At 47.2% G+C, this 23,486-nt stretch overlaps 2 protein-coding genes across 2 annotated transcripts; both read right to left on the bottom strand.

Moving 5' to 3' along the window:
• Positions 1-3,070: 3,070 nt before the first annotated feature.
• On the bottom strand, positions 3,071-7,093 carry LOC149311508 (acrosin-like). Its single transcript, XM_089526565.1, has 5 exons — positions 7,039-7,093; positions 5,299-5,338; positions 4,663-4,866; positions 3,941-4,160; positions 3,071-3,109 (listed from the first exon to the last, which is right to left on the bottom strand). The coding sequence occupies exons 1-5, from the start codon at positions 7,091-7,093 to the stop codon at positions 3,071-3,073; spliced, it is 558 nt and encodes a 185-aa protein (XP_089382691.1).
• Positions 7,094-9,467: 2,374 nt separating this feature from the next.
• On the bottom strand, positions 9,468-23,205 carry LOC149311507 (acrosin-like). The gene is made up of 6 exons (XM_089526564.1): positions 23,133-23,205; positions 20,747-21,883; positions 19,454-19,657; positions 17,155-17,420; positions 12,477-12,622; positions 9,468-10,220 (listed from the first exon to the last, which is right to left on the bottom strand). Exons 2-6 carry the CDS (start codon positions 20,821-20,823, stop codon positions 9,468-9,470), a joined length of 1,446 nt encoding a protein of 481 aa, XP_089382690.1. The 5' UTR covers positions 20,824-21,883; positions 23,133-23,205.
• Between the last annotated feature and the right edge of the window lie 281 nt (positions 23,206-23,486).

Here is a 23,486-nt window from a genome sequence, read left to right as displayed (position 1 = left end):
CAGAGGCCATCTGTCAATGGGGATGCTTTAAGAGTTCCTGCATAGCAGAATGAAGGGTGGCACTTGTGGTCTCTTCCAACTCTATGATTCTAGGGGACTGTCAGCTGGCGTCCGATCCAGTTCCTTCGGCATCTCAGGCTGGAGCTGCCAGGTGTTGTACCAGTGTGTTTGATCCAGGAAGCATCTACTAGAAATACAAACTACTAGACTGTCTATGACTTCCCAAAGAACCTTTACTGCTGCTGACCCTAAATTATGGAATGGCCTGCCGGAAGAGATCCGTCTCATTACCACCTTGGAGGCTTTTAAGAAGGCAGTCGAGACGGAGCTCTTCCGGCGGGCCTATCCATCCGGCCCTGTTTAGGACCCAACCTTTAGCCTTAATGAGGATTCTGTGTAATTCCATTGTTATAAAACTTTTGTATCATGACAAACTGGTCTTAACTGATATTATTATTGTTGAGATGATGTATTTTAATGGATTTTATTGATCGTAATTGTATGTTTTTATCAGGTTGTAACCCTGCCTCGATCCGGAAGGGAGAGGTGGGGAAATATAAATAAATTATCATCATCATCATCATCATCATCATCATCATCATCATCATCATCATCATCGTAGGCTGGAGATAATGAGGAAGAGGGGATGCTTTGATTGTAAGTTCCTGCATGGCAGAATGGGGCTGGACTGGATGGCCCTTGGGGTTTCTTCCAACTCTAGGATTCTAGGACTCTATGACGCTAAGCATGAGGCAGAATGTCAGCCCCTATGTTGCTATGCATGACCTTCCTTTCTAAAATGGCTAGGACGCTAACACCCCATAACCTAATATATACATGAGAGATGGAGAAACATGCAGCCCTCCAGATAACTGTTGAGCTGTAACTCCCAGCAGACCTAGCTAGCATAGCCAATGGTGAGGAATGCTGGGACTTGCAGTCCAACCGCATCTGGAGGGCCACATGGTTCCTGTCCCGGATATATACTAAAGCTTTTCAGTGATACAGTAATGACAACTGGTCTGCGATCAAGACACAATTCAAATCTACTATAGTTGGCCCTCCACTTTTGTGGCTTTGATTATTTGATTATTTGGAGTTTTTATTAATATGTTCTCTCTAGGAATATATAGCTCCTCCAGCGCAACTCTGCCAGAAGTTCACCATAGAGTTGTGCTGGTGAACCTACAGATACCTAGAGAAAACACTTTTCTAGGCATTTGCAGGTCCTCCATCATGATTCTATGGTCAGCCTCTGGCAAATGTTGACCATAGAGATGTGCTGGAGGACCTGGAGATTCCTAGAGAGGTGTTGTTCTCTGAGGTTTTACAAAAATGCACTTTTTATTTGCAATTTTGCCACATTCCCGTGGGTCCATCACCCCAAACCCCAGCAAATCTGTAAGGATCACTGTACACTTTTGAGACAAAATAGAGATAAATATTAGACAATCGTCTCAGATTTGGCTGTTTCTCAGGTCTGTCTGATGTTTGGTCATATTGTGGCACTAGACACATTGATACACTTTGGTCAAGTTTCTTTTATTCTTGTATACATTATTCCAAGCTGATAACACTGATTTGGCAAAATTACACAGGGTTTACCAGCACATAAAATGCATCCACTCTCATTGCTGCTTTCCCGATGGCAGCAAAAGTGTCTGAAATTGGAGGCCTGGGCTGGCAAAACTCGGATGTTAGTAATAAAAATAATGATAATCTGGTGATTCTGCCACTTGGCTTTGTTCTGGTTTGAAGGATGGAGGCCCAAAGTGCGCTGATGGTGGCAGTGTATCTGGTACCCAGTACCTAGGCTTCAACAAATCTAGTTCGTTCTTCTGGAGGTACCATCTCATGGTCCTTAGCCCATGAGGAGAAGTGGGTTCCCATTGTGTGGGCCTTGGCCTTGGAGGATGCACATGATGCCATACTGTGGTCCTTGGCTTGGGAGGAGGTCTGGGCCAGTCAGAGGGATTTGGCCAATATGGGGGTCTGGTTCTCCTTGTGGGTCTTTGTGTGGGTCTTGGCCAAGGGGGCTTCTGGGGTGGTTGGGCCATCTGGGATTGTGCCAATATGGGTGGACGACCAGGCATGAAAGCGTTCTCCTTGGTCACGGCTCTTATCCACTCCAGGTAGTGCTGCGTAGAGACATAGACACCTGGCCTCCATTGCGGGCCGCAAGTGGGAAGCCCTGCGCTGGCGACTCCAACAACCCAGTAGCGCTCTGAACTCTCTTCCCTGCACATGACGGGGGCACCAATATCATTCTGTGGCATGAAAGGAAAGGAAGATAAAAGAAAATCATGGTGGACGCTGCCATGAGATTGCAGGCATCACTCTGTGCTGCACCAGAGCTGAAAGATATAATGCAACCCTCCAGATGATGTTGGACTAGAACTCCCAGTGGGCCTAGACAGCTGAGGGGATGGTAAGGGATAATAATAATAATAATAATAATAATAATAATAATAATAATAATTGTTTTATTTATATACCGCTATTCCAAAGATCATAGCGGTGAACATCAAGTAAGCTAATTAGCAAGTAAGCAAATTTGTCCCCATCAGTCTGGGTACTCATTTTAGCTCCCTCCTCGGAAGGATGCAAGCCTGAGTTGAGCATGGGCCCTTTTGCTGGTCTTGAACTCGCAACCTTGTGGTTTTGAGTGAATGGCTGCAGTACAGGCATTTAACCACTGCGCCACCAGGGCTCCAGGGCTGGTAGCTGCAGTCCCACAACCTTTGGTGGGCTGCATAATTTGCACACCTGCGTTACAAGTTCTCACAGTGACAGTATTATGGTGGGTCATTGGTCCCCGCTGGAATTTGGTTCCAGGATCCCCTGTGGCTGAATATTTCAGAGTTTGGAATTCCAGATAAGAGATACTCAACCTAAACTGCAAAAGTTTAAGTTAAAACCATGCTTAACACCTAAGGTGTGTGTGTTGACCCTGACCCACATACCTGACAGTTTTCCTCTCCCTCTCCCTCATATCCAACACACAGGATCTCGGAGGGGACATCCGACTTCCACCAAGCCTTGTTGGTGCAAGACCTTTTGGGAAGGAGGCTCATTTTTGTCTCTTGGAGAATGCCTGGACTTTCTTCCCCTGCAGAGAGAAAGAAAGAAAGAAAAAAAGAAAGAAAGAAAGAAAGAAAGAAAGAAAGAAAGAAAGTAAGTTCAGTCTGTTTTTATCCCATCTCTAGAGATTAACAGGAGCTACATTCAGTCAGTCAGAGTGGTGAAGTGGGGCTGCACCTGCACTGCAGAAATAATGCCATTTGACACTGATTTAAATGCAGTGGCTCAACGCTATGGTGTTCTGGGATTAGTAGTTTCATGAGATATTTAGCCTTCCCTATCAGAGAACTCAGGTGCCACAACAAACTACATATCCCAGGATTCCATAGAATGGAGCCATGGCAGTTAAAGTGGTGTCAAACTGGATTATTTCTGCAGTAGAGCTGGAGTCTGGGAGGTGAGGGTTCGAATCCTCACTCAGCCATAGAAGCCAGCTGGGTGACCCTGTGTAAGTCCCACTCTCTCAGCCTCATAAGAAGACAATGGCAAACCCCCTCTGAACAAATCTTGCCAAGAAAGCCCCTTGCATGAGCTGAAGAGCCCCTGAAGAAGGCCAGGTGGTAATGAGGCCGAAAAACACATTGGGCTTTTTCAGAAATAAAAGTTTCTGGCTATTCTATAGCTATAGCACATGGGACATTGTCTCCTTTCATTCTTCCAGGGAGACTCACACACACAAACTTCACAAACAGGATGCTGGCCCTTGTGTTTTTACAAATGAGACATTAATGTTTTCAGAGGTTTAGTGTGGGGCATCTTTCCCACTATGGGGCATCTTTCTTTGGGGTGGGGGTATCCCAGAGCTCTCACGTTCCTCTCCCTCGGCTCCCCAGCCGCTGACGTAGCAATGAGTTAGCACCGAAACCACTGCATCCTCGTCAGGCAGGCAGGCCGGCTGGACGTAGTCGCTGCACCGGACCGGCTCCGTCAGCTCCACCAAAGTAACGTCGTATTGCAGCAGCCTGTCCTTCTTGTATAGCATGTGGTCCACCACTCTCTTGATCCAGTTCAGCTGCGCATCAGGCCGGGGCTTGGAGAGCTGGGTGACGCCAATCACCACTTTATAGAACCGCATGAATCTGGAACAAAAAAAAAAATGCAGACGCAGTGCATAGAGGGAGCTGCTGTGAAAAGCACAGGGATTAACCCCAGAGGAAGGGGTCTGCTCAGCAAAGCCCTGTAACCCACGCACCAATGGCTCAGAGCTTTAGGGTATTGCAAACAAACCCAGCAGGCCCTTCTGGCCATAAAAGCATGGGAAAGGGTCATAAAAGTATCCCTTTTGCCAAACAGATTTTTCCAGCTTGGCAAAAGGGATGCTTTTACAATCCCCTCCCATGCTTTTACAACCTGAAGAAAACAAAAGTGTTCTGCAGAGACAGAAACAGAAATTGCTTTTCTTTCGCTGCCTGCTGGGTTTGTTGGCAATGCGATATGGCTCTTAGCCACTGAAGCAACCAGAATGGCAGGGAGGTGGCATTCTTCTTCCATCTGAACCCTTAAGTCACCTGCTCTTTGGACTCTTCCAGAAACCCTTCCCCTAAAATGGCCAGGAGGCGAAGGGTCTTCCCTCTTGCTTACCTTTTGATTTGCAAACAGTGGGCCGCGCTGAGGACCCAGCGAGAGCCGATCAGCGAACCGCCACAGAAATGGACCCACTTGCCCCTCCGCGTTGGGTACTGGAAGCTGACCAGCCAGGGCCAAGTCCCGGGCAGAACATGGGAGCCATACAGTGTCCTGAGCAAGCCGTGGCTGACCGCCAGTGGACGCCTCCCACAGATTTCTCTGGAGAGAGGCAGAGATTATCAGCAGGCAGAAGCGACACCCAAGTCATTGTGGCTCCAGATCCCAGATTTTACACTCATGCCTCCATATCTGCGGCTTTGATATTTACAGATTTGATTATTCACGGATTTGATTAATATGTTCTCTCTAGGAATATCTAGGTCCTCCAGTGTAACTCTATGGTCAACTTTAACTAAAGGTTGCACTGAATTATTGCATCTGCACTGCACTGGATTATTTCTGCAGTGCAGATGCAACCTTGGAGCATTCTCATCTAGAGGGTTGCCATACACTGAAGCCCACTTGACACATAACAACAACAATGGTAATTGTTGTGGTTCCTCCTGTTGTCGTGCTGCCCAGATCTGAAAAGCAGGCAACTCCCGCTGCCTCCTTTGTGTTTTAATGCCAGAAATCTCCTTGGCCACTTACTCACAGTTGCTGACTTCAGCAAGAGAAGGCTGGAAGGCGGCTAGGGATAAAATTGAAAGAAGCGGCCATCTCATCCTCCTTGCAGCTCTGGATCGAGTTCCACTGCCACATTTTCCTAGAATTCATGACATCATAAACCAGGTGCATTTGAGTTCTGTGCAGCCAGCACCGCCTGACATCATATTTGCTGAAGGCCTGAGAAGGCCTGGCAAAGGGCATCCAATGGAGACCTATTTAATGTAGAAAGCAAAGAGATGTGTGTGAATGGAGCCACAATGGATATCTGGGGAAAGAGAGGTTGCTTGTGATGCAAGGAACACCTTGTCGGCATGCAACACAGGCTGCATCTGCACTGCAGAACTGCTATTGGCTCAATGCTATGGAATTCTGGGAATGGTAATTCCCAACAAACTACCGTTCTCAGAATTGCATAGCACTACGTTGTGGCAGTTAAAGTGGTGTCAAACTGGATTTCTGCAGTGCAGATGCAACCACAGAAGGGATAAGTTTGTTCGACAGTGGAACAAACTCTCTCAAAGATTGTGGTGGAGTCTCCTTCCTTGGAGGTCTTTAAATAGAGGCTGGATTGCCATCTGTCAATGGGGATGCTTTAATGGAGAGCTCCTGCATGGCAGCTAACAAGGCCAATGCGATTCTAGGCTGCATCAATAGAAGTATAGTGTCTAGAGCAAGGGAAGCCATAGTGCCCCTCTATTCTGCTTTGGGCAGGCCTCACCTGGAATAATACTGTGTCCAGTTCTGGACAAAACAATTCAAAAAGGATCTTGAGAAGCTGGAGTGTGTCCAAAGGAGGGTGTCTAAAAAGGGTCTGGAAACCATGAAGCCCTACGAGGAATGCCTTAGGGACAGGGACGTAGCTAGGATTTTAGGAAGGGGGTGTCCAGACTAAGTGCCACCATTATAATGGGGCTTGGGTGTGGTGGCGCAGCAGCACACACCATTCATTTTTCTAATGGAAGGGGGGGTCCGGACCCCAAGAACCCCCCCCCCCCTTGGCTACGTCCTTGTTAGGGAGCTGGGGATGTTTAGCCTGGAGAAGAGAAAGTTTTTAAGAGGGGACATGATAGCCCAGTTTAAATATTTGAAGGGGTGTCACATTCAGGATGGAGCAAACTTGTTTTCTGCTGCTCCAGAGAACAGGACCCTAGATTTAAGCTGGGTAGAAGTAAATCGATTTATGAACCCCTGCAATAAGCTCCTAAGCTGGTTCTAGGGACAGCTGGCTCTAGAGTACTGGTGTGCAGTCAGCCTTCCATATCCATGGATTCTTTATCCATGGTTCCACCATCCATGGTTTGCAAATATTTTTAAAAAGAATTCCAAAAAGCAAACCTTGGTTTTGCCATTTTATATAGAACCATAGCATCATAGAGTAGGAAGAGAGCCCCAGGGCCATCCAGTTCAATCAATCACCTTCTGTGATGCAGGAAGACACAATCCTTGTGACAGATGGCTATCCAGCCTCTCTTTAAAAAGACCCTCCAAAGAAGGAGCCTCCACCACTTCCAAGATGGGAGCGTCTTTGACTGTCCAACAGTTCTTACCTTTGGGAAGTTCTTCCTAATGTTGAGCTGGAATCTCTTTCCCTGCAGTTTGAATCCATTGCTCCATTGTCTCCTATTCTCTGGAGCAGCAAAAAACAAGCTTGTTGCTCCATCTTCAATATGGCATCCCTTCAAATATCCCCTCTTAACCATCTCTTCTGCAAGCCAAACCTACCCAGCTCCCTCAGACGCTCTTCGTAGCGTTTGGTGCTTTCTAAACCTTCCGCCATTACAGATAAATTTCAGTTCCTGAGAAAGCAGGATGAATCTTGTCAGATGAAGACAAGCATTGATGGAAAGGGGTGTTGGTCCCAATTTTGGGAAAAGAGCAGGATAAAAATAAATATAATAAATAATATAATAAATAAACAAGACTCCTCCAGAGTAAGGGGCCCCTCATCACCCAGTACCCCCCAGTTATGGGCATAACTGCAAGGAAAGTGAGGTTATGGGACCTCTGCTTCATACATTTCAGTTCTAGCAAGGAAAAATGCTGGAAACAGTTGTAATGTCCTTCATTACGCTGTCCTTATTTACACTGGGGCTGTGCAGACATTTGCAATGCTTGTTTTGTAGATGGATGTTTTCTTTCCTTGAGAAGGGGCGATGTCTTCCACGCAGGAACACGGATGCAGAGCTCTGTGGTCATTTGGTCAGTATGAATGTCGGAAGTGGTCACTTCCTATACCCCTCCCTTTCTTGGGATCCATACATTTTTTATTGCCCTTTGTTCCCTGACCGATTCCTCTCTCAGCTCTCACCAAGCATGGATGCAGAAACCGGGTTGTCTACTAAAGATGTTTTTCTTCTTACTTACACACAGAGGAGTCAGCTCTAGGGACTCTTCTACCAAGGATAGTTTTAGTTATTTTGTAGAACCTAGATGTACCAATAAAGTAAGGCCAGCCTGGGGGCAGAGTCAAGGCATCACGTCCAGTTGACACACCCCTGACTCCACCCTCTGACTCCACCCCCTGGGCACCATGATGCCTCACGCCACTCCATGCGATGCACAGCATCATAGTGCACCTCCAGCGCTGCATCCAGATGACACAGCACTGAAGAGGCGCCATATAGCTGCAACGCATGGCTATGGCACCCTTTTGAAGGCACAAAAAGGAGCCACTTTTTCAGAAGGTGATGGTAGCAAACCTCCCCGGAAGAAATCTTTCCAAGGGAACCCTATGTGCAAGGTTGTGGCTTGAGTGTTGGACTATGAGTCTGTACAGACTGGCTATATGGTGGTGTGCAGGCATGACATATGCATGCCGGCTGCCCCCACATCAGCGTCATGCCATGCACCCAACTGTATGGTGGGGGGCATCACGGTGCTCCGTTGGCATGTTTAAATGTGTTGAGCTGAAAAGCTGCCGCTGCTAGGGCACCCTTTCCAAAGCACAAAAAGGAGCCACTTTTTGAGGCTTCTTTTGGTGCTGTGGAAAGGCCAGATCAGGGCCGCAGTGTGCGATTGCTGCGGATCCAATCCGGTGAGGAAAGGGGTGGCACAGAGCTGCCCCTTAGGGCAGTCTGTTGACCCCCCAAGACTCCATTCCACAATTCAGATCTTTGTCCAGCCATGGGAACCCTCTGGGATAAGCTGCCTCAGAGCAACGTCTCTCAGCCTCAGAGCAAGGCAGTGGGAACGCCACCGAAGGAATCTTACCAAGAAAACCCTGTTTTTTAGAGACAGCATGGTATACTGATTTCAGCCTTGGATGAGGAATCAAGGGGACCTGGGTTTAAATACCTGTTGAACCATGGAAACCCCTAAGCCTAAGGAGAAGGCAATGGAAAACTCACTGCAAAGAAATCTTGTCAAGAAAACCCTATCTTTTAGAGGCAGCATGCTGCTTTGAATGTTGGATGGGGACTCTGGGAGATAAGGGTTCGAATTCCTGCTTAGTCTTGGAAACTCTCTTGGTAACCTAGGGCACATCCCACTCTCTCGGCCTCAGAGGAAGGCAGTGATGGTACTAACCTCCTCTAAGAGAACCCTTGGCAAGGGTTGCCATTAAGCCACCATTGACTTGAAAGCACATGATGACAAAAACAACAGTGAAGTGAAGGCATGGATCAAGACACCAATTTTATTACTGATGTGCATGACAAGACGATCTCAAAGAAGAAGAGCTATTTGTAGAACAACAGAAGTGTGAGGGTTTTCCCACTGCAGTTTTGGGAGTTGTTGCAGGAGAAGGGCTCCTAACTCTTCCAGGTGAGCTTGGGACCTTCTCTGGCCTCCCTCTATCAAGGTGGCAGAGTCTGAGCATGAACGCTGGACCCTCTAAAAAAGAACCAGTGGGTGACGCTTGGGAAGGACATATCGCCTCTATCCAGGCAGTGTTGGCTGGTTTTCTACCCCATTCCTCTGGCATTTTCCATCTCTCACCAAAGGAACTCATATGTCAAAAGCCAAGGGATTTCTGTTTCTAATCTGGGAAGTCAACTCTTGGGTGGAACTCTGGATGCAGTGAGGCAAAGGCTTGTGCCCAGGGTTGTGGTAGTTGGCACACAATGGGTCTTGATGGGCATCCGGCAGAAGGACACCCAAGAAACGATGCCCTGATAGAGGAGGGACAAAGGCTCACTAGCAGGACAGGAACCCTAATAGGGGTTAGTGGTCCCCTTTGGGCGCCCGTAGTAAGACCATGCCCACGGTTGCCATGAAGGTTGTGTGGGCACTGGGGCTGGGGGCCTGGTCCTGGGGGGAGGCCTGGTCAGGCCCAGGTTCCAGTTCTGGTAGCCCTGCTGCCCACCATAGTATGGTGTTGTTCTGGGGGTGGGTCTGGTCAGACCCCACTTCCAGGTCGTTTTGGGAGGAGTGGGCCATTGCTGGTTCCAGCTATTAATATTGGGGGTGCCCCATGGGCGATGGGTCTGCAGCCAGGGCCGCTGAGTTGGCGGTGGCCATGCTGGGGGGTTTGTTATCACTGGGCGCATGGTGGGACGGGTACTGGCGGCAGCTTGGGCATGAAGCCAGTTCACAATCTCCTGCTCATCTTTGGCGAGGGTGGATTCTTCCCACGAAATCGCAGGGGCTGGGCTCGGGGTCGGCTGGGTCCAAGGGTTGATCCAGTTCCCGGGGCTAGGGTTGGTGCTTGGGCGGTGTGACTGTTGGTGCCACGGTCGGCCAACGGGTCTTGGCATCGTGGGCTTTGGTTTCATGCCTCCATGATGACTGGGGTGAATCAGGTTCTCCTTGGTTACTGCTTTGATCCAGTCAAGAAAGTGCTGGGTGGAGGTGTAGACGCCTGGCCGCTGTGCTTGTGCACAGCCACTTCCCCAGCTGGTGACGCCAACCACCCAGAAACGCTCAGACCTTGACTCCCTGCACATGAGGGGGCCACCACTGTCACCCTGCAGCAAAAAGAAGGGAGGAAGGAAACACATATGGGTGGGCATCCCAGATCTCAGGACCCAGTGCCCCTTTTCCAGCCCTTGGGCTGAAGGAAAGGAATCTCAAGATTAATAAGCTTTCTTGCAAAATGTGTACATACATATTGCCTTGTGTAGACATATGTAGTGTATACATAATGTATACGCTATATGTATAAATATACAGTTGCCCTTCCCAACTTGAGGGGGATATGTTCCGGACCCCCCCCCCCCCCGAAAATGGCAACTTGCACATATGCAAGTCCCATAGAGAATAATGACACGTGCCCCCATGGAGCCTACGTGGGGCCAGGCGCAGGTGTGCATGCCCATTTTAAATATAGCAGCTTGTTCCTCCCACGAAAACCAGGACTGTGGACTCCAAGTCTGCACATATGGAGGGATGAATATACATATACATATTGCACTATACACATATGTATACAGGCACCCCCTGCTTGTTAAGAACTCATTTTTCAATATTTTGCTGTTTCAACAGATTTACATTATAGCCATGTACCACACTGTCAACCCATGGTCCACTCTTTTGGCCACACACTGCTGCTTTCCCTCCAGCCTCTCGGTGGACTTGACATGCCAGACTTGGCATGTTGGGGATTTTTTTCTTGGTTGACATGACACCATCTAGAATCCCAGAGTTGGAAAAGAAACCAAGGGCCATCCAATGCAACGCCCTTCTGCCATGCAGGAAGACACCATCAAAGCTCTCCCTGTGATAGATGCCCATCCAGCCTCTCTTTAAAAATATCCAAAGTGGGAGACCCCAATGAAGAAGCAACATATTCCACAGACAAGCAGTTCTTGCCATCAAGAGGTTCTTTCTAACGTTTAGGTGGCCAGAAAGCCACTACAATGTGTTTAGAAAGTAAGATGCCACTCCTGAATGCTTCCAAGGGAGATATGATTCATGCCCTGGTGGCGCAGTGGTTAAATGCCAGTACTGCAGCCACTCACTCACAAACTACAAGGTTCTGAGTTCAAATCCCAGCCAGGGGCTCAGGGTTGACTCAGCATGGCATCCTTCCAAGAAGGACGCTAAAATAAGTCCCCAGCTTGTTGTGGACAATTAGCTTAGAGTTGTAAGCTGCATAGAGACTGCTCAGTGTAGTATGAAGCGGTATATAAATGAAGCTGCTATTGTTATTGCTATTGCTCACCTTGTAGTTCTGGCCAGAAAAAGTGCCCTCTGGGAAATGTGGTTGGGCTGAGGCCACACTAGAAACCCTAGGAGGCTACATGCAAATCCATGGCACTGTTTCCTGTAGGACAACTCCCTGGGAAAAGCAGGAGACCCCACACACAACTGGAGAGGATGTGACAACTGGGGAACTTTCCATGATGGACAACTCAATTGGGGAGAAGGTAAATGAGCCAGATGCTTGTGGGCATGGGGAGGGAAGGACCCATACACGACCAAGGGCATCTCGGTCCATCCTGCTGAGGCCTTGTCTGCACGGGCCAAAAGGTCTGTTCCCCCATACCAAGTTCTGATGTCATCCTGTTTGGATGATGCATGTTCCAAACCCAGGTTTTTGTGCAGGCAGTACTGAACATATCTGTCAAATTCTGCACCATAACCAGAATAAAAGGTCTGTGAAGATCTGGAGCCGTCCATGCAAGTGCCATGGTGGCTGTCATCATAGGCGTCCCACTGGGATGCCCAGCATGTCTGCCACCACCACTGGTTGTCTGTTCTGAAGTCAGAATGAGGCACCCAGCATGTGACTGTCACTGGGCGCATGTTACCTATTGCAGCAAGAGATGCATTGGGCAAGTCCAGTCTGATGCTCATGCAGAGAGCCATGCAGGATGGACATGGAGGCCAAGGTAATGGGGAAAAATTGGGACAGCTGTGGGACTAGGACACCCTTGGCTGCCTCTGGGGTATAATGACCAGTGCAGAAAAGGCCTAATGCCCAAAGACAGAATGGGAAAGTAATTGAATCAAAGAACTTTAGAGATGGAAGTGGCCACAAGAGGCATCCAGTCAAACCCCATTCTGCTATGCAGGAGGAGACAACTAAAACACTCCTGGATGATGCCCAACCAACCTGTAAAGACTACCAAACTGAGAGAGACCATCCCTCACACCAGAATTGTTCCACTGTCAAAAGGTCCCTTTTCCTTTCGGGAGGGAGGCCACAAGATTGGCAATAAAGGCTAGGCTTTGTCCATCCGTTCCCTCTAGGAAACCCTAACGTTGACCTTCAGACAAACCTGGCAGGTGTCAATGCCTCCGTGCTGATATCCGGCACAAATGTTGTTGTAATGGATGCGGCTGTTGTACCAGTAAGTGCTGTTGCACATATGTAATGGGATGATGTTGACTTTGGCTTCTTGCAATACATCAGACGTCTGACGCTCTGAAAGAAGAAGGACACTGCTTAGACTTGCCCAGGACTCAGCCTTGGTTGGACATCATTGAACTGGACATCACTAGGTCCTTCCTGGGCACCAGTTCACTCCCTGCATCTGAGGAAGTACGTCAGGTCTTGAAAGCTTATGCTACAGCCTCTTTTGCTTACTTGGTCTGAAAGGTGCTTTGCGTACTGATATTCCAGAATCCAGACTAACATGGGAGCTTATCGCATGCATGTTAATTCAGTTTACCTCTGTCCGGTTTACAATTTAATTCAGGTGGCATCCTGATGTTACCTGAATTTGCTGCCCAGATACAGCCCAGTTCCATCCCCACTTCCAGAGCTACTCCAGCAGCCATTTTCTTAACTTGGAAAACTCCCGGATCCAAAAAGAGCCGCGAGGAGCAGCTCTGGAAAGGGGCATGGATCCGGGCTGTATTTGGGTGGCAAATTAGGTGGTTAAAACTGTCTGATAATATCAGGATGCCACCCAAATCAAATTTTAAACCAGACAGAGGTAAGCTGAATTAACATGCAGGTGATAAGCTTCATGGCTAAGTCTGTGAATTCCTTTATCCTTATGTAAGAGCGACATGCTTACATGATATTTCCTTGACCTCTTCTCTCAAGCCATTTAAATTTTAAAGGTTAGCAACAAAAGCAGTGGTAACTGACTACCCAGGCTGCATCCACATTGGAGAAATAACCCAGTTTGGCACCACTTTAACTTCCCTGGCTGAAGGCTATGGAATTCTGGGAGTTGGAGTTTGTTGTGGGCCCAGAGTGGAGCAGAGCTTAAGGAAGGAAGGCTCCACAACAAACTCCAACACCCAGAATTCCATAGCCTTCAGCCAGGGCAGTTAAACAGTGCCAAACCAGGTTATTTCTCCAGTGTGGATGCAACCAAAATACCTACAGTTTATAGGAAGTCTCGGTAGCATATAAATAACCCTTTAGGACAAGGACCTCATCAGTCTTGGAAGGGTCTCCATAGGACTCATTGGTGAGCCACTGCCAGAGAACTATTCCAATGGGAACAGGTGTAAGGCACCCACCTCCAAGGCTGAGGAACCCAAGGTCTCTGCACCCATAGAGTTACAAGTCAGTGCACCTCTATGTGGCAGCATCTTGAATCAAAGGAAAAGATTGGGTCCATTCCAGGTCCATGGGAGCAATACTACACAAAGGCACAGGCTTGCCTGGGGTGTCTATAAGAAGTATTTGTGTACAGAGGTAATCTTTACAGGAGTAAAGGCCTACGAGGGATTATAATGTCGAAGAGAGCTGACACCAACTTCTCAGGTCTCCAGCAGTTGATGAGAGATCCAGAAGAGTGGTGTCAGCTCATTTCTCCTGACTGCAGTTGGATGCTTATCCAGCCACATCCAGCACCACTTCTGGAGCATGCTATAGGAAGCTGCAAGTTGGTGGACATTGTGCAAGAACACCTCATACCCTCCGACATTTCACAGTTGAAAACTAGGACACATGTAGCCATGCAACATCAGAGTGTGGTCAAGGTGGCAAAAGCTATTAAGGAGAAAGCTGGGAGAAGATGCTGCGGTTTGCTTTTGCTTGAGCCTCCTGGGAAGAGCAAGACTTCATCCACTCCGGCTGACTTAATGGAGTGCAAGCAACTTTTGCACTTTGAATTCACTTGGCAGCAATGGAAGTAAGCTGAGGAGAACAGGGAAACGGGAGAGAAGAACAGGACCAGATTAAGGTTTTTGTAGGCCCAGGGAATTCCAAAAGAAAATCAGCACATGCTTTATAAACTGCATAGATCATGAAAGGTTATGACCTTAGAGACATGGGAGTGGCAACTTATCTCATAGTCCTGATGAGGAATCTGTACTCGGGACAAGAGGCTACTGTCAGGACAGAAGACAGAGAAACAGAATGCTTCCCAATTGGCAAAGAGGTCAGACAAGGCTGCAATTTATCATCTTACCTGTTTAACTTATATGCTGAACAGATTGTAGGAAAAATAGGCTTGGACACATAAGAATAAGGAGTGAAAATAGGAGGAAAGAATCTAAGGTATGCAGACAACACAATATTACTAGCAGAAAACATCACAGACCTAGAGCAATTACTAAGGAAGATCAAGGAGGAAAGTGCAAAGGCAGGCTTATTGCTGAACATAAAGAAAACAAAGATAATGACCATGGAGAATTGACACAAATTCAACCTAGACGATGAAGAAATAGAAGTAGTAAAAGCGGTCTCATAACTGGGATCAAACCTTGATAGGAACAGGGACTGCAGCCAGGAAATCAGAGACTAAGAAGACTGTGAAAGAATTGGAAAAGATCCTAAAATGCAAAGATATACAACTGAGCACAAAAGTTAGACTCATACAAGCCATCGTCATCCCTATTCCTATGGATGGATGTGAGATCTGGACAGTCAAGAAAGAAGATAGGAAGAAAATCCATTCATTTGAGATGATGTGGGGCTTGAGAAGAGTGCTGAGGATCCCATGGGCAGAAGCCAAAAGGACAAACAAATGGGTCCTGGAGCAGATGAAGCTGGAAAGCTTCCTGGAAGAAGCCAAGGTGACCAAAGTCATACTTCGGCCACATCATGAGAAGGAAGGGCTCCTTGGAAAAGGCAATGATGCTAAGAAAGGTGGAGGGAAGTAGAAAGAGGGTCACAGGCCAAATGGATGATGGACTCTATGAAGGAGGTCACTATGGGTTTTATGGGGTTTCAGGTATTAAACAGAGCAGGGGAGGACAGAGGGGTTCTTGGAGATGTCTCATCTATAGGGTCGCCAGGAGTCGAGATTGACTTGAGGGCAATTAAAAACAACAACAAAGGCCCTAGGTACTCTTGGATTCGACTCCCCATCTCACCATAATGTACCACTAGGTATATTTTAAAAACATTTGCTATATATATAATTTTTGTGGATGAAAATATAACATATCTGTATTTTGAAATTTTGTTTTCCTTCACAATTCCTGTAATTTTTTGGGGGGGTGGAGTCGTAAGCCCTAAAATCTTCGTAGGTCCTGAGCACTATGCCTAAAGTGCCTAATGGATAAGGTGGCCATGAGGAGAGGAACTGGGACATTATAAAAGCAAGTGGAAAAGTGTGATGGCAGAGGATTAATCCGGAGGGTCCCTGCTAAACTGTGATAGTGGGAGAGTATGATACTTCCTCTTGCAACATCATTTTGCATTCAATAGCTCTACCCACAAAAAGAGAAAAACAGGAGAACCAGGTGTGTGATAGCAACGTTACTAACAATAACATTGGAATGAGTACGGTTATAGGCCAAGAAATGTATGTATATGTGTAGATGTCCTGGGGAAGAGTGGAGCAGCTTTTGTTATATAGAGAGTGGCCACTAGAAGATGAATGCAAACAATATATGCTTCTATAAGGTGCAGAGTAAGTTTATGAGATACTCAACTATACAATATAAAGAGGAAAAAAAGTAAAAACTGTTTATAAGAAGTATGTTTTGGAAAAGGTGCAAATTCCCCCTGTTAAAGCTGGTTTATGGCATGTTATAGCTTATAAAATACTAACTGAAAACATTCCTCAGATAAAGAGTGAAAGGCTCAGGGCCATTATGTGTTTCAAAATAGAGAGCAGAGCCTCCATGGCACTTGTTTTGCCCCACAGCGCAGCACTGATGTGCTTTTTAGGAGCGCCATAATGGTGCTCACGCACATTGACAACACCACTTCCAGCGAGTGCCATTTAGGCGTGCAGGTGCCCACATGTCATCGTCGCGTGCCCCGTGTGGGTGGGGCATTGGCAAGAGGGTGCACGGGCTCCACTAGAAGGGCTAGGCACATGGACACCCAGCCCTACAGAGCCCTAAAATCGGCCCCAGGACTGTGCTTTTGGCCATCTGTATCGGGCCACAGTTCAAAATTAAAGACAAATATACTGTAGTTACAGCTTAAAGAGACAATGAGGTTTAAAGAAAATGCATTTTATCAGATATGTGTACAAGAGACTACCACTCAAGTTGCACAGTTACAAGTGACACTCAAGGTCCAGTAGAGCTGCTGGCCACATGGCAAAGGGAGGAGGCCCACTTGCCCACCTGGGCAGTAGCTCCACCAGACCAGGAAAGGCAGTGGTTTTACCCCTATCCCTTCACCCGTCTAGTGATGCCCCTGTAGCTTTGGTGGGCTTTTCCTGGTGCCCCTTTCTGGGTCTGGCAGAGCTGCTAGCCGGGGGCAAATGGAGGAGACCCCTTTTCCTCCTTGGACAGAAGAAGTACCAGACCCAGAAGGCATTCCTTCGCACCAGCTTACCAAGTGACACCCCCCTCTGAAGTGTTACCGAATGTGGTCCACCTCCCTACACCCCCATATTGACATCCCAATAGCATTGGTTGCATGTTGGCTGCCTTGGTTTCAGCTACCCAGCATTGAGATTTAACACGGGGTTTACATAGCACAATTAATCTGTAACTCTGCATGGGGAGATGTCCACTACAAAACCCCAGCGTAGGATGAGATTTACGTTTCTCCGGAACCCCCCTTTTCAAAGAGAATTTGGGGCTCACTTGAGACATCGGTCACTCCCCATCCGCTGATCCAGCAGTGGGTCAGTGACGAAACGTCCACAGTGGTGTCAGGCAAGCAGGCCAGCTGGACGTAGTCGGTGCAGTTGATGGGGTGGCTCAGCTCCATCAAGGCAATGTCGTTGAGGTTTGTGCGCTTCTGGTACTGCTGGTGCTCCACCAGGTTCTTGATGGTGCGCTCCTGGACATCGGGGCCCGGCTGAGAGAGCTGAGTGGCCCCAATCACCAGCTTCCAATGCTCTAGAAACCTTCCAGAGAGAAAAGGGGACAAAGGCAGTGAAGCAGACTCAAGACAATTGACTTAGACTTATATTGGACTGAAATCACTTCAACGTCTTGACTTGGGAAAAGTGACACACCGACAGAGGGAAATCTTGGGGAAATAAAAAAAAAGGGATCAGGAGCCTTTGATAAATTTCTTGCAAAGAAAACTGGGGATAGGATGTTGTGTTTGAGCTATTATAAACTAGAAGGTGGTAACCGTACAAATAACAAGAGAGGAAGCTTGTCTTCATTTGGTTTGTTTGTGCTATTTTTTTAAGGAGGATTATAATGTGGGGAGGGGGAGAAGTCGGATAAGTATCAGTAAGGGGGGGGGGGAGGATGCAAAGGCAGTAAGGACCAAGCAAGGAAGGAGTTCAGGAAGTGAATTTTTGTTTTATCATTTCAGTGTTATTTTAGATTTTAGTCAGATATGTTATTTGGTGTTGTGTTATTTTGAGTAATGTAATGCTGAGTAATGCAATGTTGATGTGAAAGGTGTAATTTGTTATGTACTAGCAAAAATGGCACACTGACTTGGCTTGACTTGAACCTTGCATATTGTTAGTGACCGTCTTGCAAGTGCCATTCCCCTCAAGCAGCAAGCAAGAGCCGTCATCCCCAGAGCAAAGGGCACATTTCTAAGAAGGGAACCAGCAAATGCATTAGGCAACAGGCTTGAGGCAGAAGAATCCTTCTAAAGCTCTTAAAAAGCTTTTTAATATATTTAAAAAGAGCAGCAATATAGGGAAGCCCAAGGAATCTTTGGGCTTCCTTGGAATATGATCTTTGGAATAGCGGTATATAAATAAAACAAATTATTATTATTATTAAGGACCCTTCCATAGCATAGTTATACTACTGTGATTCCACTTTAACTGCCATGGCTGCTTCCTATAGAATCCCCGGTTTGTCATTTGCTAATGCACTAGACCTCTCTGGCTAAGAATTGGAAAGTACCTCTCCCAAAACTGAATCCCAGGATCTCACAGGATGCTGTCAATTCTACACTGTCGAAAGAATGCAGTATGACACCACTTTAACTGCCATGGCTCCATCCTACAGAATCCTGGGATTTGTAGTTAGGTGAGACACCATCAAGTTTGGCAGAGAAAGCTAAAGACCTTACAAAACTATAAATCCCAGGATTCCATAAAATGGCATTTAAAGTGGTGTCATACTACATTGTTTCTACAGTGTAGATGCACCCTTTAAAAATGACACTTTCAGACTGATTGAAAAGTCCCAGATTTTGTTCCTGTTCTTTCCAACTTTATACAGGTTTGAAATAAACTGACCTAGGAAGCTGGTACATAATAAATCTCTGATCACACCGGGAGCGGATACAAAATATTCTGGGATCTAACATAAAATCGGGAAGAACAGGAACAAAACAAACAAACAAGCTTCATTTATCTACCGCTTCATACCGCTTAAGCAGTGTCTAAGCGGTTTACAACTGTAAGCTAATTTGCCCCCAACAGTCTGGGTACTCATTTTAGTGACCTCCTCAGAAGGATGCAAGCCTGAGTCGAGCTTGAGCCCTTTATGCTGGTCTTGAACTCGCAACCTTGTGGTTTTGAGTGAGTGGCTGCAGTACAGGCATTTAGCCACTGCGCCACCAGGGCTCCTAACAAAATCTGGGACTTTCTGAACCGGATGCTGGATGCACACAGAATGGAATCATAAATGTTAAAACTGTGTAGCGTGGAAGGGCACCAAGGAAGAAAGGAGGCTGGAAAAACTTTCAGGGAAGGATGCATATGGTCCCTGGAGCCTCATTTTCATCACCCTCTGGGCTGAAGTCATCCATGAAACCTGGGACTTGAACTCAGGACTTCTTGGCTCACTCTCTGGCCCATCACCAGGGACCTCATATCAGCTTGTACATCTCCGCCAGACAGCATCTGCCCTGCCTGGCTTCATGGCCTGCCATGCACCCTTGGAGATTCACCATCCCATGTCAACCACGGGCCACAATGCTTGTGGGGCCTTCCCCCACCCCAGCCTGGGTCCTCACTTTTTATTTAAGAAGCAATGGGCAGCGGTGATGACCCAGCGTGAGCTGATGAGGGATCCTCCGCAGGAATGGACGTAGCCCCGGTGCGATGGGATCTGGATGCTGACGATCCAGGGCCATGTCCCCGGAAGGGTATCCGTGCCTCCGACAATCCGCACCGAGCCGCTGTGGCTGGACGCCAGGGGACGTCGCCCGCAAATGCCACTGGAGGAAAAAGAGGACAGCTGTGGAGGGTGACCTCACATCCAAGGAAGGTCAAGGAACAAGAGGCTGCAGAATCCTCAGCTAGATTGATTGTGGGTACATCCACTGAGTGACCACATTGCACTGAATACTCCAAGCCACCCCCAGATCACTCCCCTGTGGAAAGCCTTCCAGCTTCTCAATGTCCTTCTTGACCTGTACTGCCCAGAACTGGACACAGCATCCCAGGTCATTTCTGAAGGTGCGACTACGTTCCTCAGTCTGGAGGTGCTCCTCTTGATGCAGCCCAGAATGGCATTGGGTTTTTTCTTTACCGCTGCATCACATTGTTGGCTCAGTGTGCTGCAGTCTTGTAGTCTGCTAAGACCCCCCCTCCCCCAGATCAGTGCTTTCCAAACTTTGGTCCTCCAGAGGACCTAAAGATGGTAGTGCCCATGCTAGTAAACTCAAGGCTGGACTGTTGCAATGCACTCTGCATTGGGCTTCCTCTGAACCTAGTTCAGAAACTTGATTAGATCAAAACATGGCAGTCACATTGGTTACTGGGACATCCAGGTGTGATCATATTGCACTATAAATCACTCCACTGGCTGCCAGTTAGTTTCCAGGCAAGGTACAAATTCCCTTTAAAGCCCTATGTGGTTTGGGTCCAGGTTACTTACAGGATCGCCTTCTCCCATATAATCCACCCCATACACTCAGGACCACTGGGAAATGTTTGCTGCAACCAGCCAAAGTCCTAAAACTATCATGGCTGCAAAAGTCCAGCAAAGGGGCTTGGTCTGTTGGAAAACAGGCTGAACTTGGAAAAATTTCTATTTGGGGACTACAGCTTCCAGAATTTTCCAGGCAGCATGGAGTTATAATCTCCAAAGGACTACAGTCCCCAAAGGGAACATTTTTAAGACCCAGGAGCCAGGACTGTGGGGAGAAGGCCTCAAGGACTGCCAATGTCCCATTCAGTATGAAAATACAAGACAAGTCAAGGTCAATACAAGTCAATACAAGACAAGTCCATTTCTTTGATGCTGCCCCGCAACCATGGTCCCTTCCCATGGCTCCCTTCCACCGTACATCGAGATCACTTACTTGCACCTGTCGTCTTGGGCATGTGTGGAACCAAAAACGGAAAGAATCAAAATGAGTGGCAGCGGCGGCCACTTCATCCTACATGTCTCGACCGTGTCAGGTTCCACTGTCTGTCCCCGATTGCGTATGAAGTCACAAACTAGATGCTTTTCTGTCCAATCAGCATGTGGCCGGTGTGTATGATGTCACTCCAGAACTGGTGTTGGTTCTCTGTTGCAATCGGGTTCTTTCTCTATCTTTAGCTGATGTCTTGCCAATGGGATTTCTCCAAGTCATGGGCCAGACTAAGGCTTAGGTTGCTTAGGATCCAGGGAGATGCAGCTTGTTCTTGCTGCATGACTCTGTAGCCCCAAAGAGAGCATTATGGTCAACATGTGTCCAAATTCTAAATCGTGGATCACTCTACATAGGAGGGAAAGGGGAGAGAAGGTTCCTTGGGTGGGTTTTACCATGCTAATAGTAAAGCTCCAACTCCTTAGAATCTTTTTGAAAGTATGGATAGATCCATAGAATCCTACAGCTGGAATTGTCTCCAAGGGCCTTCCAGTCCAACTCTCTTCTGCTATGCAAGAAGACACAAACTTGTGACAGATAGCCATCCAGCCTCTGTTTAGAAACCTCCAAAGGAGGAGACTCCACCATACTCCAAAGCAGCAATGTTTTCCACCATTGAACAGTTCTTACATTCTGGATGTTCTTCCTAATGTTTAGGTGGAATCTCTTTTCCTGTCACTTGCATCCATTGTTCCAGGTCCTGTTCTCTGGAGCAGCAGAAAACAAGCTTGCTCCCTCCTCAGTATGACATTCCTTCAGATGTTTAAACAGGGCTATCATGTCACCTCTTAACCTTCTCTTCTCCAGGCTAAACATTCCTAGCTCCCTAAAGCTGCTTCTCATAGGGTCGATGGTTTCCAGACCCTTCACCATTTTAGTTGGCCTCCTTTGGACACTCTCCAGCTTGTCCACATCCTTTTTGAATTATGGAGCCCAGAACTGGACACAATATTCCAGGTGAAGTGTGTCGGTGCAACATGTCAAAGAGTTTAGATGCAAAACCATGAACATGCAGGTGAAATCAAAGCAAAAAGAACATGGAGGTCTTGATACTTTCAGGGACTTTTTCTTCTTGTTCTCTTCCTGGATAAGCCCAGAATTAGTCAGGGGGAGAAAGAGGGATTTAGTTAGACTCAGGACAGTTTGGCATGCTACATAACGCTATAAAGCACCAATTTTGGCATGGTACATAACGCCATAAAGCAACCTCACAGTCCCTAACCCTAGAACGTATGGGCGGCATAACAGTTGTGGCGCCCTGTGTACACGGGTGCCGCCATTGTTACGTAAGCACCGCACAGCATCTGCACATTGCCCATGGTGCTTACGTAATGAGTGCGCCTTATGCCACCTCTGCGGCTTAAAAAGAACCCGCTTTTCTCGAGATCTTTTTCCTCCACAGGGAAGCTGCGTGGTTTGGCAGCTGCGGCTTTCCCCCAAAGGAAAAAAAGCTGCTGGCAGGCCGCCCTTTTCGGGCGATCTGTCTCAGGCCTTAGCTAGGTTCAGTTAAGATTATGAATAAATAGGGAAAGAGTCAGTTAGGGCAGCGGTTCTTAAATTGTGGTCCATGGACTTCTGGGAGGCAGCAATGTCCCTACAAGGGGTCCATCGGGCTTGAAGGAATGGTATGAGTTTTTGCAGTTAAAATAGAATGGAAGGAAGGAAGGAAACTTATCCAAGTTATTTTTGTGCCAAATTTCAGATTTATCCATCAGTTGTACCAATTGTAATAACTTATTGCCTCAATCAAAAACAAACAAAAATTAAAAAATAAATTATAAAAATAACATATGAATATGCTGGTCGCGTTCATCTTGCTGAAAAGAAGACTGAGGGGTGGGTCGAATGGTTTTAAGTTATAGGAGAGCAGATTTCCATTGAACATCAGAAGCAACATATTTGCAGTGAGAGTAGTTGGCAATGGAGCCCATTGCCTGGAGAGATGGAGGGGGTCTTCTCCTCTGGAAGTCTTCAGAAAGAGTCTGGACAGCTACCTTGGGCAGAAGCATATGGGCAGAAGCATATGGCAGAAGCACTCCCTCACATATCAAGGCACCCCAAGCATCTTGAATTCATATTGGAAAGATATTGGTGGCCAGTGCAATTCTTCTAAGGCTGGCATTACATGCTGTCAATATGGTCATAGAATCATAGAGTTGGAAGAGACCCCAAGAAGGGTCCTGATCCAGTCCAACCCCATTCTGCCATGCAGGAACTCACAATCAAAGCATCCCCATGAACAGATGGCCATCCAGCCTCTGTTTAAAGACCTCCAGAGAAGGAGACTCCACTAACTCCAAGGGAACATATTCCATTGTCAAACAGCTCTTACCATCAGGAAGTTCCTCCTAATGTTGGGGTGGAATCTCTTTTCCTGCGGCTTGCATTCATTGCTTCATGTCCTATTCTCTGGAGCAGCAGAAAACAAGCTTGCTCTCTCCTCAGTATGACATCCCTTCAAATACTTAAACAGGGCTATCATATCACTTCTTAACCTTCTCTTCTCCAGGCTAAACATCCACAGATCCCTAAGTCACTCCTCCTCGTAGGGCTTCGGGGTTTCCAGACCCTTCACCATTTCAGTCACCCTCCTTTGGACACGCTCCAGTTTCTCAACATCATTTTTGAATTTGAATTACCCAGAAGTGGACACAGTATTATTCCAGGTGAGGCCTGATTAAAACAG

This window comes from Sceloporus occidentalis, unplaced genomic scaffold, assembly GCF_023333645.1.
Source record: "Sceloporus occidentalis isolate IW3139 unplaced genomic scaffold, rSceOcc1.0.p SCAF_5, whole genome shotgun sequence".
NCBI classification, from domain to species: domain Eukaryota; kingdom Metazoa; phylum Chordata; class Lepidosauria; order Squamata; family Phrynosomatidae; genus Sceloporus; species Sceloporus occidentalis.
Note: the sequence above shows the minus strand (reverse complement) of the source record. Positions and strands in the feature narration are given on the sequence as shown.

Excerpts from the sequence above, each read along its gene's own strand:
- LOC149311508 (XM_089526565.1), bottom strand. The coding sequence starts at position 7,093 with ATGGCGGAAGGTTTAGAAAGCACCAAACGCTACGAAGAGCGTCTGAGG. Across the intron at positions 4,867-5,298 it reads GCTGAAGTCAGCAACTGTGA|AGAAATCTGTGGGAGGCGTC; the intron begins GTAAGTGGCCAA and ends GCCTCTCTCCAG. Across the intron at positions 4,161-4,662 it reads CACTGTTTGCAAATCAAAAG|ATTCATGCGGTTCTATAAAG; the intron begins GTAAGCAAGAGG and ends TTTTTGTTCCAG.
- LOC149311507 (XM_089526564.1), bottom strand. The coding sequence starts at position 20,823 with ATGAAGTGGCCGCCGCTGCCACTCATTTTGATTCTTTCCGTTTTTGGT. Across the intron at positions 17,421-19,453 it reads CATTGCTTCTTAAATAAAAA|GTTTCTAGAGCATTGGAAGC; the intron begins GTGAGGACCCAG and ends TCTCTCTGGAAG. Across the intron at positions 10,221-12,476 it reads GAGGCATTGACACCTGCCAG|GGTGACAGTGGTGGCCCCCT; the intron begins GTTTGTCTGAAG and ends TTTTTGCTGCAG.